The 13,511-nt window shown below is 39.3% G+C and overlaps 1 protein-coding gene across 1 annotated transcript in view; it reads right to left on the reverse strand.

Moving 5' to 3' along the window:
* The window catches only part of LOC126483634 (dedicator of cytokinesis protein 9), a 344,753-nt gene that overhangs the window by 279,137 nt on the left and 52,105 nt on the right, over positions 1–13,511 (reverse strand). Inside the window, exon 7 of the mRNA XM_050106687.1 lies at positions 727–898. Within this exon, the coding sequence (XP_049962644.1) occupies positions 727–898 (172 nt within the window). The remainder of the gene's footprint in view (positions 1–726; positions 899–13,511) is intronic.

Consider the following 13,511-nt stretch of genomic DNA (forward strand, 5'->3'; position numbering starts at 1 on the left):
CCAAAGTTCCACTGTAGTGGCATTACAGTACTGAAGAATGAAATTTTCACTCTGCAGTGGAGTGTGTGCTGATATGAAACTTCCTGGCAGATTAAAACTGTGTGACCAAGACTCGAACTCGGGACGTATACATTTGCCTGCGAAAGGCAAAGGTCCCGAGTTCGAGTCTCAGTCCGGCACACAGTTTTAATCTGCCAGGAAGTTTCATATCAGCAACACTCCACTGCAGAGTGAAAATTTCATTCTGGAAACATTCCCCAGTCTGTGGCTAAGCCATGTCTCCGCAATATCCTTTCTTCCAGGAGTGCTAGTTCTGCAAGGTTCGCAGGAGAGCTTCTGCAAAGTCTGGAAGGCAGGAGACGAGATACTGGCGGAATTAAAGCAGTGAGGATGGGGCAGGAGTTCTGCTTGGGTAGCTCAGTTGGTAGAGCACATGCCCGCGAAAGGTAAAGGTCCGGAGTTCAAGTCTCGGTCCGGCACACAGTTTTAATCTGCCATGCAGTTTCATTACAGTATTGGTTCACCACTTGGCAAAAATTTATAAATATACATTATGACTACATGGAACTTCCAGTATTTTATGGTTCAATATCTTTTCATACTACATTCATCTTTATAATATTTTCCAGTTACCACTCATGCTGTTATACCATGCTGTTCAGAAACCTGCCAAAGAAATTAAAACAGTTTAATGACATATTCCACTGAATAAGATAATAAAAATACCTCTCTCCAATGAGGCCGCTCGTTTTTCTTCCTGTATTTTTATCTGCTGAATGACAGCACTCAGTTTATTAATCCAGTCTTGCATTTCAGCCTCAGATTCTGCAGCAAGGGTAAATGATTTGTGACCAGCAGTCATGCGCAATTCAAAGGAAAACCGGCCTCGTTTAGTGTTCTGAAACATAATGTTTAATTTTTAAAAGAATTAATCATACTATTCATCTAAACAAATGCACACAAAAGAGATTTTTCATATGTCAGAAGAAGGCTTGGCAAATCACATTGATTCAATATAACCTCTCACATAGCTTGTAAAGCAACACGTATAGAAAAAGTAATGCAATGAGATTTTAAAACTAAAATATTTACTTTGTGTTGTGTACGACTAAAGCAGAAATAAAGAAAGAAGTTGCCCATCTTCTACGTAGCATAGCTTCACTCTTGCTAAATTTTATGTATCACATCGTTTATTTCACCATTTTCTTTTCCTTTAATTCTGACTGCAAAATTATCTACTTTAATTTAATTTTATCTGTACAATAGCTATTTTCCGCTTCTCTATGATGTCTAAAGCAAAAACAAATGTTATTAGTGGAATTGCCAAAAAAAGATGAAACAATAAATTATCTCATCGTAAATCACTGTAGGGAAGAAAAACTAAGCAACAGGTGAAAAACATCACTGCATTCATATTAGAGACATAGCTAAGAATGGTCTTTCACAATTAAACATGTTAGAGTAGGGTTAGCACTTTTAATTCAGTGAAGTAATATTGTTTTTGGTAACTGGTTCCAATCTAGCATAGAAATTACCCTCAGATCTAGTACTTAAATAAACATTTTGTTCAGTTGTATACATTTAATGTTAAGCTGACTAAAAAACATAGCTGATAACAAGCGATCAACTATCACAGATTGTAACAGTTAAATGGACCACACTGCAGCAAGCCATGTACTTAATGTATGTGAACATGAAGATGTGCATGGTGCATAGTTACATATTTACAGACATGAAGTCAGTTTCCAAACAGACTGGAGTTAGTGTAAGAGACACAGCAGCATGTCTATGGTTCAGTAGTCACCTGTGTGTGTCCTAAGTGTATGCAGTGATGAAGAGCAAAATTATGTTTCATGTTATAATTTATCTGCCACCAACTATGTATAAATCAAAGAACATTGCACAATAGGGACCAAGCAATGCAGTTGTTACGACAGTGACCTTATATTTAGGAGGATAGAGTTTGCTCTGTCATGCCATCCTGCTGTAGGTTTCCCATGGGTTTCCTAAATCATTTTAGGCATATGCTCTACCTTTCATCTATTTCTACTACAGTCTCTTCATTACTCAACTTTCTGCTTAGTGTTACTTGGTATTTTTTTACTTCATCGGGGATTTTCAGTTTGTCAGTATTACAGTTTACCTTCTTTCATAGCCTGTTGCCATTTTTTAATGGCAGTTTCTTTCCCAAGACTGAGTTCATCACAAAAGTGGTCCAAGTCACAGTTTGGTCCTCTACAGTTCCATAAATCTATAATTAATGTGGAGTGGTGTGCAATCACTAAAATATGGTCAATATGATTGACTACTCCATTGACTGCACACTTCCAAGTACCCAAACAGATCCTTTCGTGCGAGACACAGATACTTTTAATAGTCGTATTATTCCTTGCTGTGAATTGGCATAATAAGTCTCCAGTCTCACTGATTTCTGCATGCAGTGAATATTTTCCAGAAACTGCATACTGATGTTCATTCCTCTCTATTTTTGCCTTAAAATCTATTACTACCATCAAGTCAAATTTAGGTACAGCACAGCATACTTATTCCAAGTCTTCAGAGAGCTGTTCTTTTATTATATTCCTTTTTTGCTTCATTGGCACATGTCCATTTGCTATTGATATGTTCCTAAAATTCCCCCTTAGTTTGAGTCTGCACATCCTTCCACTTCACGAGTTCAATTTCTAATATGCTTTTCCTACTTCCCAAGTTGTTATAAATCCTGTTCCGAATTGGCCTCTTTTTTTTCTTCTCATCTACTATGTGCCAATGAGTACTCAAGTTTATCTCTCTGCCCATTTCCTTGCTGTCTTATTTCCTGTACCCCTATAACATCATACATAATTTTAAAATATCATTGGCTATTTCTTTCATTTTTCCAGGTCGAAGCATTGTCCTCACATTCCATAATGCTACTGTCAGATCCTTAATCTGTTTACTTTGCCGGGGTCATGATACATGTTTTCCATCCAGTTTTCAAGGTTTCTGTTGAATTTCCACAATATTCTTTTTTTATGTTATGCGGTTATTAGCCCCATGTCCAACCCCCAACCTGGAGGACCAGAATTCGTATTAGGTTTACTCCTCTATGGCTTCACTACACCTCCAGAGCCCTCCCTGCCCTATAATGTGGGATGCACTTCGTCTGTCTCTTCAGTCAAGACCAAACAGCCTTGAGTGACCCTGCCGGTAGCTATGCTACCACTGGCACAGCTCTTAACTTTAACGAAGCATGCAAACCTCCTGCCCAGCAGTGAAGGTGCCTATTGTAAGATGGGGCTGAAAAAGGCATTAAAGAATCTGTATAAGAAACAATAGGCATAAGAAGAAACAGAAAAACCAAGGAATTATTTGACAAAGACTGCCGGTCAGCAATAGGGGAAAAGAACAGGGCAAGAATAGAAGTACTACAGACAGAAACCAGAAATAATGTGGAACAATACAGAGAAGTGAGGAGAAGAGCTAACAGACTGTGCAACAGAAAGAAAAGAGAGTGTCCGAAGAAGAAATTTCAAGAGCTAGAAGATTTAAAGGAAGACAGTGAAATAAGAAAGTACTATTATATTGCAGGCAAAATAAAGAGCGGATTCCAGCCAAAAATAATGGCATGCTCCAGCACAGATGGGAAAATGATAAGGGAGGAAGAACAAGCAGTGGGAAGATGGGCAGATATTTCAAAGAAACACCAAATACCAGCCTACAAGACAAAGAGACAGCTGCACAGGAGGAAAGATGGGAACTGGAAGTAGACAATGATGCCAATGAGGTAAGAGAGCCAACACTACAAGAGATCTCCAGACTGTGCACAAGACAAAAAACAATCAAGCCCCTGGGGAAGACAGCATAATCCCTGAATTAATAAAAAATGGTGGAGAGGCTGTAACAAAGGAACTGCACACATTAATAAATGATAACAGGAACTATGTCAGATACTTGGAAAACTGGAATAAGAAACCCCATTTAAAAGAAAGGGGATAGAACAGCATGTGGAAACTACAGAGGTATAACACTCCTAAGCGCAGCTTATAAGATCTTCAAAATTACATTAAACGAAGGGATACTGAAGTGCACAGAAGTTATACTAGGGGTATATCAGTGTAGCTTTTGACAAAAAGAGGAACTACTGATCAAATATTTGTGATAAAATAAATGATAGAAATGTTATATGAATATGATATAGATCTGCATTTCCTATTCATCGACTCAAACAAGCCTTTGACAGCATAAACCGGCAAGAACTATACACAGTAATGGAAGAAGATGCCATATGTGCTAAACTAATAAGATTAATCGGAATGACAATGACAGAGACAAGAGCAAAAATAAAGGTCTTCAGCAGGACAAGTGAAGGCTTTACTTTCATAAAAGCGTAAAGCAAGGTGAGAGTCTCTCCACTGACCTATTCAATATACCCCTGCATAGTCTAGTAAATAAAATCAACAGAAGAGGTGCCACATTTATGAAAACTAGCCAGATATGTGCGTATGTTGATGACACTGCTATAGGAGGAAGAAATATCAATACACTCCAAGTAATATATCTGGCAAAGGCAACAGGAGCATTAAAAATTGGCCTCATAGTGAAAGAAAACAAAACAAAATATATGGTCATGTCACAATCTGAGGCCAGAAGAACTGCTAAAGACCTAAACATCAATGGCAAATGATTCAAAGGAGTGTCCTCTTTAAACTACCTGGGAGCCCCAATAACAAATAACAACATTATTGGAAAGGCTACAAGGGGAAGAATACAAGCAGGAAACAGAGCTTACTTCGCAAATATGCAACTTTTCAGAAATAGCCTCATTACAAGAAAAACAAAACTACTAATATATAACTCCATAGTCCACCCAGTTATAACATATGGGTCAGAGGTATGGACAATGACAGAGATGACAAAAATCCAGTAAGAGCCTTTGAGCAGAAAATACTATGCAAAATCTATGGTACAATATGGAAGTAAGAAGACTGGAGAACATGCTACAGTGCCAAATTACAAGTATTAATACAAGGTAGGGACATAATATAATTCGTGAAATCACAGAGAATATGATGGTTAGGACAAGTGGAAAGAATGGCAAGAGGACAGAATTGCAAAGAAAATGATGAAAGGTATGATCCATTCAGCTAGGTAAAATCGGAGACTTAGAAGAAGATGGATTGACAACATAACAGCAGATCTCACCAGTTTAGGAGTTCAGGAATGGAAAAGAGCAGCAAACAACCTATAAATGTGGAGGAAAATCACTGAAGAAGTCAAGGCTCACCAAGAGTTGTGGCGCTAACAAAGAAGAAGAATTTTAGGCAAATGCCAGGATGGCTCCTTCATCAAGGCCATGATCGACCACCTGTCCCATCCTCATCAAAGCATACTTACACTGTTTCTACTATGTTACAATGACAAAACTTATTGTTAAGGTGGTTCCTGGATGAATACATAAATAAAGTGTTGAACAAGAATAACTAGTGAGCAGTCACATCATCCAGAACCACTCCACTGCTATGCGGTATTGGAGACACTATACATGTGTACAGTGTGATTATAATTAAACGTTCAAAATTCTGTAGAAATAACACCACTGGTCAGAATGATGTCAAATTGCAATGGAATATTATTGGAGTAAGTGGAAAACGTATGGCAGAAGAAAAAAAATAGTGTGAAAATTGATCAATAGATGGCACTGTATGTGTCAGAACACGTAAATGGAAACACCTGTCACGCGCACAACCCATTGAAGTTGGTATAATCATGCTGGGTACACGGCTTTTCCTCCTTTCACGTCTGTGAAGTTTGCCATGACTGTCTCAGTGCAGGATTGTGCTCTGCTGGTAAAGCTGTACTACAAGAATGATGACTGTGCACATGTTGTTCTGCAGTAGTTCAGGACACAGAAGGGTTTTAAAATAGGCATGGGTCCAATGACTGCTGTGGGTCTGGAGAATATGATTTGGAAATTCGAAAAGATGGGTCTTTTTTAGTAGAGGGAGCAAACAAATTGATTCGACATCAGCGGAAGCAGTGGCCACACAATGCAGGAGGAGACGAGTGGTGGTAAACGTGTAGTGCATGGAGAATTGCCAGAACATTGGACATACCCATGAACACAGTGTGTAAAATCCTATGAAACATCCTTCTTTGCTATCCATTCAATATTACCCATGTGCATGAGTTGCTTCCTGTTGAACTTCCAGCAAGAGAGATGTTTGCTTTCGAATTTCTTGCTCACATGGAAGTGGATAATGATTGGCTATGGAAGATTTTGTGGACAGACGAATCCCACTTCCATCTGACAGGATATGTCAATACATAGAACTGTCGAATATGGGCAAATCAAATTCATCCTGAAAAGGTCACTGTGTGGTGCAGCTTTACGGCATCATTTATCATAGAACTACATTTTTTCAGACAGACAGGTGCTTTTGGTTCTGTTACCTGTACCGTCACTGGCAAGCTCTCCAACAGTGTTGATGTGTGTGGATGGGATCATTTTTATGCAAGATGGCACACCTCCGTACATTGCAAATACAGTAAAGCAGCTGCTGAAGCGCCACTTCAGAAATGCTAGAATTATCAGCTGCCATTTTCCTACAGCCTGGCCATCCCGATCACCTGAATCCATGTGAATTCTGGCTGTGCGACTATCTGAAAGATGTGTTCAGTGTCCCGATTGCAAACTTAGCTGCATTGAAGGCACCCATTGCGCAACACATTCTGAACGTGACCCTTGGAACAGTTTTGGAACATGCTGTTTCTCGATATAAACTTGTTGCATAAAATGGTGGACAGCATACTGAACATAATTTGCACCAGTCACACAGAAATTAATAACCCGATTTGTTTTTGATTTATGCTTTTAATGGCTTTTTGGTCTCAGGACAATTAAAACTCGATGTGAGTGATGCTTTTTATGCGTTTTTTGGCCTCAGGACAATTAAAAATCGATATTTCCCATCCAATGTGATACGACCTTGCCTTGGTGGATGGACTTACGTAACTAACAGTATCACACCTGTACACTCATGCACACTGAGTAGTGCACTTTGTTTAACGTCAAATGTACACCTTAGGCATTGCTGTATGATTCATTTGTCATTTGTAGTCAATCACTATTAAATTATGATGCTTACAGCGCAGCGCCATCTATTGCTACATTTTGTAATTATTTATTTTTCTTCTGCCATACGTTTTCCCCCTTCCCCAATAATACTCCATTGCAATTTGATGTCATGCTGACCAGTGGCGTTATTTCTACAGCAGTTCGAAAGTTTACCTTTAGTTATAATCACCTTGTATATCCACTCACTGCACATCACAAAGCACAGAGATTGGCATGGCTACTGAAAAACTACCGCTGGATGATAAAGCATGGAAAATGGCCAGCTGAACTTATGAGTCAGGGTACACACTGGGCCAACTACATCAAACAACTTCTCAACAGAACTCTAGAACAAAGTATGATGACCATCCAGGAAACAACTTCCCAACACAATGTCAGAAAGTAAGGACAAATTAATAAAAGTTTTTGAAGAGGCCCCCCTCCAAAAAATAAATAAAAAAATATATTATGAGGAAGATTGTTGCAGAGCTGCTTTAGTGTATTTACAAGTTACTGGTACAAACTTTCAATGACTATCCCTGATTATCCTGGTGTGGAAAGCTTAGGACAAGTCCACTTGGTCCCATGAGATCATATGAGAAGATATTGAATGATATACCAAACTTGCGTGGTCATAGGCCGCTCTTTGTTTTTCTAAATTTTACCTTGGTAAACCACGGTGTGGTCTATAATTGAGATCCCCCCACGAGATCATAAAGTGCCCATTTCAAAATGACATATACACGTATACTGAGGATTGGAAACTTAATAGAGTAGCAGTTGACAGAAAGAAGGAAAGTGACTTTGTCTCACAAAATTGTGTCAGCTTGTTTGTACAACTTGTTCACTTTCTAAAGAACAGAAGCAAGGTGACTGATATGAGTCCATATTTTGATATAAATAGAATGGTCTTAGTTGGTACTGATAGCTGTTTTTGGTGCAGCCAACACTGCCAATCACAGTTGGCAGATGACAGTGTGTTCAATGAGTCTACTTGTTCACAAAAAAAAGCAGAAGTACATAATACATGGAATTCCAAGCCACAGAAATGTTATATGTATTTAAATTTGATGTGGTCAAAATTTGAAGATGTGTTCACTGCAGCTACTCTCTGCTACAAAATACACAGCAGTTACCGCATAAAGCACATTTAATATTAAAAGTATCTGAAAGCCATTTTGCTACTTTTAAAGATGCATATGTTTTACTTTATAACAACAAAAACATTCAATTTATGACAATTTAATGTCACTGGATAATAAAACATCTATTCACCAAGCAACAACAGAAAACACACATGAAAGAAGGTTATAATTAGACAAGCTTTCAGAGCCGATGGCTCCTTCTTCAGGCAGAAGAGTTGAAGGGGAAGGAAAAGGACTGGAGAGGTCTAGGAGAAGGGGTTGATTTTGGAAAAGTCACCCAGAACCGTAGGTCAAGGAAACTCCTCCTCATCCTGCCCAGTGAGTGTCTCTACCCTTTTCACAGACCTCCCCCCCCCCCCCCCCCCAGTCCTTTTCCCTCAACCCCTCTGCCTCAAGAAGGAGCCACTGGCTGCAAAAGCTTGCCTAATTACAACCTTGTTTTTTGTGTGTGTTCTGCCACTGCTTGGTGAGTAGATTTTTTTATCCATCCAATTACATTATATATTTTATGAGATAATGGAAGTGTTCGATTCCACCCCTCTGCTTTGACCAATGACGTCACCAATATGGTGGAAATAACCATTCACAACAACTCCCATACCGCTCCTATGACATCATCACATAAACATGACAACAAACACGAAAATAGATCGAAAAACCGCCAAACAGATATTCCTCCAAAAATATAAAGAAACTAATGGGACAAGTGGGAGAAATTGAGGGTTTTTGGGTGGGGACAAACTAAATATAAACACATGCCAGTACACCAAATGACAAAAAACACTAAAATAACAAGACCCCACAAACTTCCCAAATTCCACTACACACAAAATCCACTGGAATAAAAAATAAATAAATAAATTAAAAAAATAAAGCTCCTCGAAAATCAAAATTGGAATCGAACACTTCCCTTGACCTATATTGGTCAACAGCAACTAACGATACCAAACCAGCCATAGCCACAACCACACCTTGCAATCAAACACTTCCCTAAAGTCATATAAGTCAACAGCAAATCAAAATACCAAATCACCAATACAAGCAACCAAACAACTTACCAACACCCCACCAACCATGTAACAAAAAACAAAAATCATCAACTCACCACCACACACACACACACACACACACACACACACACACACACACACACACACACGTGCAAACAAACAAAAACATACAAACCAACAAAAAAACCACAACCCAACCCCCCCCCCCCCAAAAAAAAATAAAAGGCCCAAAAACAAAAAAAGTATCCCATTCACACTCTACAACTCCACAACAACTATAACAAAAAAAATCCTCTACACAAAATCAAAGAAAAACACCCCCCCTCCGTCCCACATCCCTCTACGAACTTCACCAACAACTAACCACAACCCCCCCCCCCCCCAAGCCGTAGCCACCACCCAATACCTAACTAACCCACAACCTTTGGCCTATACATCCTGCTAATCGCCCTTTAAAAAACCCTAAAAATACAATAGCCCTCAGGGACGCACTTCCGCCAACAGTACTCATCTAGATGAGACTGAAGGTTAGAAGAGCGCCTCTTCCCCCTCCCAATCACCGACTTAACTGCCGTCCAAAACCCCTCTGTAGTTCTCGTACAGGCCCCTGTCTCATAATTCTTAAACTCAACACTGTGGTTCACTACTAAATGATTGTACCCCTGCTGACGCAACTTCCTATAAGAAGAAAATAAGTCTGAAACTATAGTGGTACCCTCTTCAATAAAATCCTCAATCAATCCCACTAATTCTCTTTTTGTCTGGCCTTCCAAAACCCTAAATACACATTCTGAACCCCCTCCCCCTCGATATCACAGCCCCCCACACCCATAAACCAACCAAAGACTTACCCCTCCCATACTTTCTCTTCCCCAACTGCGACTCTTCACTCTCCACAACACCAGGCCCACCCAATCTACCCCTGTACTTAATATATTCAGGACATGCCTCACGACGATAAGAATACCAATCAAGTACTGTTCTCTCACTCACACCACCTCATGCGCACAGAAACTGTGAGAGGATTTACAACAAAAATGATACATCATTAACACAATTTCTCGCATGCCCAACCTAGACTTCTCAAACCACGAACCTCGCCTAATGGAGGGCCATAAGTTATCCTTACATCACCTCCACATATGGCCGTCCGTGTTCCGAGATGCCAGAACTTTAGTAACCCTCATTTCTTCATGACACATTGAACACTTCACGACTTCAGCCAACAGGCCCAATAGCTAAAGAAATTTTATTAGAGACAACGCACTGTCCCCCATCATCACCGACATCCAAAAACTGTTGACCTAGACAGTCATATCCATACCTACCAAAGACATAAACAAAGGAATTTACCAAAATTCACACATGATGAACAGAAAAAAATTACAGTAACATCAACATAGCAAAACCAAAATTGTTAATTCACTGAAAAATATTCTGCTGAAAGCACAGTCACCACCGATACCACACACATGTTCATGCAAATGAACTCCATACGCCACATAACACGCTACCCATAAACACACCATCAGAGAGAACCACCGACCACAACAATATGCCACCTATAAACATGCCACACACGCAAACTAAACCAAAAATATCACCTAACACACACCACATAAACATACCACCAGAGAGCACCACCGATCACATCAAAACGACACCTACAAACACACCACTCTCACAAACTAAACCTGACACCGCCGTGACATCACACACCACAACAGCCTTACGTCACGGGTTAAAGCCGACAGGCGGAATCGGATGCTTTCGTTGACCCTATTTTATTTTGTGTGTTTCATTTTATTTTTTGAAAACATTGTCAGCTGTCTGGAAATGTCATTTTAGTAGTTGCCAATATGGATTTCAGATATCTTTAACAAGCATAAAACATTTATGAACACTGTGGCCACACAAACAAAGAATTGTAATCAAATCTAATTAAGATAAGATTCACGCAACACTGAATAGATTACTCGTAACAATGACATTTTATTGCTTTTGTCAAAAATATACAACTGCAAGTACATAAAATCTGAACATACTGAAACACTACGCAGTTGGTCCCATTTATTCCAGACTATCAGTTTCACCTAAATCAAGCACAATCACTTCTCTGCATCACCAGCATCTTCATCCTCACCCATTCTTGATGATCCAGAATTTTGCCCAGAATCACTAATATAAACGTGGCCATCTTCAGACCCATCAAAATAATTGGAAATTCATTTTTTTTTAACTTTTCATGACAAGCAGCCAATATCTAAGGGCACACGTCTGACACAGAAGCACACTGCAAATGGGCCTTCTGGCATCAGAATTGCCCTGTTCATTATATAATCTCTATAGAACTGCCTTATATTAGCTCTGAGTGAATGGTTTGTACACACATCCAAAGGATGCAACACTCTTGTCATGCCGTTAGGAATAATAACTAAGTCACAGTTTCCTTCTTCCCGATTCTGTTTCATTTGAGCACCAGTGCACCCGTGAAAAGTATGAACCGATTTGAGTGAAAAAGAGTTCCTAACTGCTTTTTCCAGACTGCTGAAATCCAGTCTGGGACCAGCTGCTCTGTCATCCACCCCCTGTCACGAGCTCTTACAATAATACCCCAGGTGGGAAGCTTTCTCCTTTGGGGAGGGTTTTCTAATTAAAAACCACATACAGTGGCAATTTTCATCCAATCAGTCATAATGCTTAACATCACTGCGCACTGCTGCTTTTCAGCACCACACATATGTATTGGCACACTATGTTTCCCTACCAAAGTGCTGCTCAGCATATCAAAATAGACTGACGTTTGGTCTGCATTCCCTATCTGGGAAAGTAAATAACATTTTTTGTGTCAAATATGGATTATGCAATGCTGAAAAGATAAATTGTTTTCGTAAATTTGGGGCAGTTTTTGTGCAGTTGTAGTTCTTCGATGAACAGGCAGATTGTTTTGTTGCATAAATCGCAAAACCCAATCATACAAAACTTTAAATTTTACTGGCAATATATTTCTTCTACATGCTACTTTGCTGCCTTCAATTTGAATTATTTCTGCTGTAGCAGCATATCCATATTTCCTATTCTGAATCACAAAATCAAACAAGTCTTTTTCCACATCTGGATATTTGCACTATTGCCCTCAAAATGCCCAACAACTTTTCAAACTATTTAGGAGGTTTTGTTCACTTGTTCATCATCAACGAATGTTTTTTTTCATCAACATCAAATCTGCTTTCAGCTACCCATTTTCCATGTTCCTTTGCGTAGCTGAAAAGCTGAAGTTAAAATATTTCCTTGTAACTAGCATACTCCTCTCCCAATGTCACTGACAAACCAAAAGATCAACTTTTCTCTTGCTCTCAATCTCCTTACACTGTCCCGTGAATTAGTCACATCACCAGTTGTTGTTGTGGTCTTCAGTCCTGAGACTGGTTTGATGCAGCTCTCCATGCTACTCTATCCTGTGCATGCTTCTTCATCTCCCAGTACCTACTGCGACCTACATCCTTCTGAATCTGCTTAGTGTATTCATCTCTTGGTCTCCCCCTATGATTTTTACCCTCCACGCTGCCCTCCAATACTAAATTGGTGATCCCTTGATGCCTCAGAACATGTCCTACCAACCGATCCCTTCTTCTGGTCAAGTTGTGCCACAAACTTCTCTTCTCCTCAATCCTATTCAATACTTCCTCATTAGTTATGTGATCTACCCATCCAATCTTCAGCATTCTTCTGTAGCACCACATTTCAAAAGCTTCTATTCTCTTCTTGTCCAAACTATTTACCGTCCATGTTTCACTTCCATACATGGCTACACTCCATACAAATACTTTCAGAAATAACTTCCTAACACTTAAATCTATACTCGATGTTAACAAATTTCTCTTCTTCAGAAACGTTTTCCTTGCCATTGCCAGTCTACATTTTATATCCTCTCTACTTTGTCCATCATCAGTTATTTTGCTCCCCAAATAGCAAAACTCCTTTACTACTTTAAGTGTCTCATTTCCTAATCTAATACCCTCAGCATCACCCGACTTAACTCGACTACATTCCATTATCCTCGTTTTGCTTTTGTTGATGTTCATCTTATATCCTCCCTTCAAGACACCATCCATTCCGTTCAACTGCTCTTCCAAGTCCTTTGCTGTCTCTGACAGAATTACAATGTCATTGGCAAACCTCAAAGTTTTTATTTCTTCTCCATGGATTTTAATACCTACTCCAAATTTTTCTTTTGTTTCCTTTACCACATCACCAGAA

Source organism: Schistocerca serialis, chromosome 6 (genome assembly GCF_023864345.2).
Source record: "Schistocerca serialis cubense isolate TAMUIC-IGC-003099 chromosome 6, iqSchSeri2.2, whole genome shotgun sequence".
NCBI classification, from domain to species: Eukaryota; Metazoa; Arthropoda; class Insecta; order Orthoptera; family Acrididae; genus Schistocerca; species Schistocerca serialis.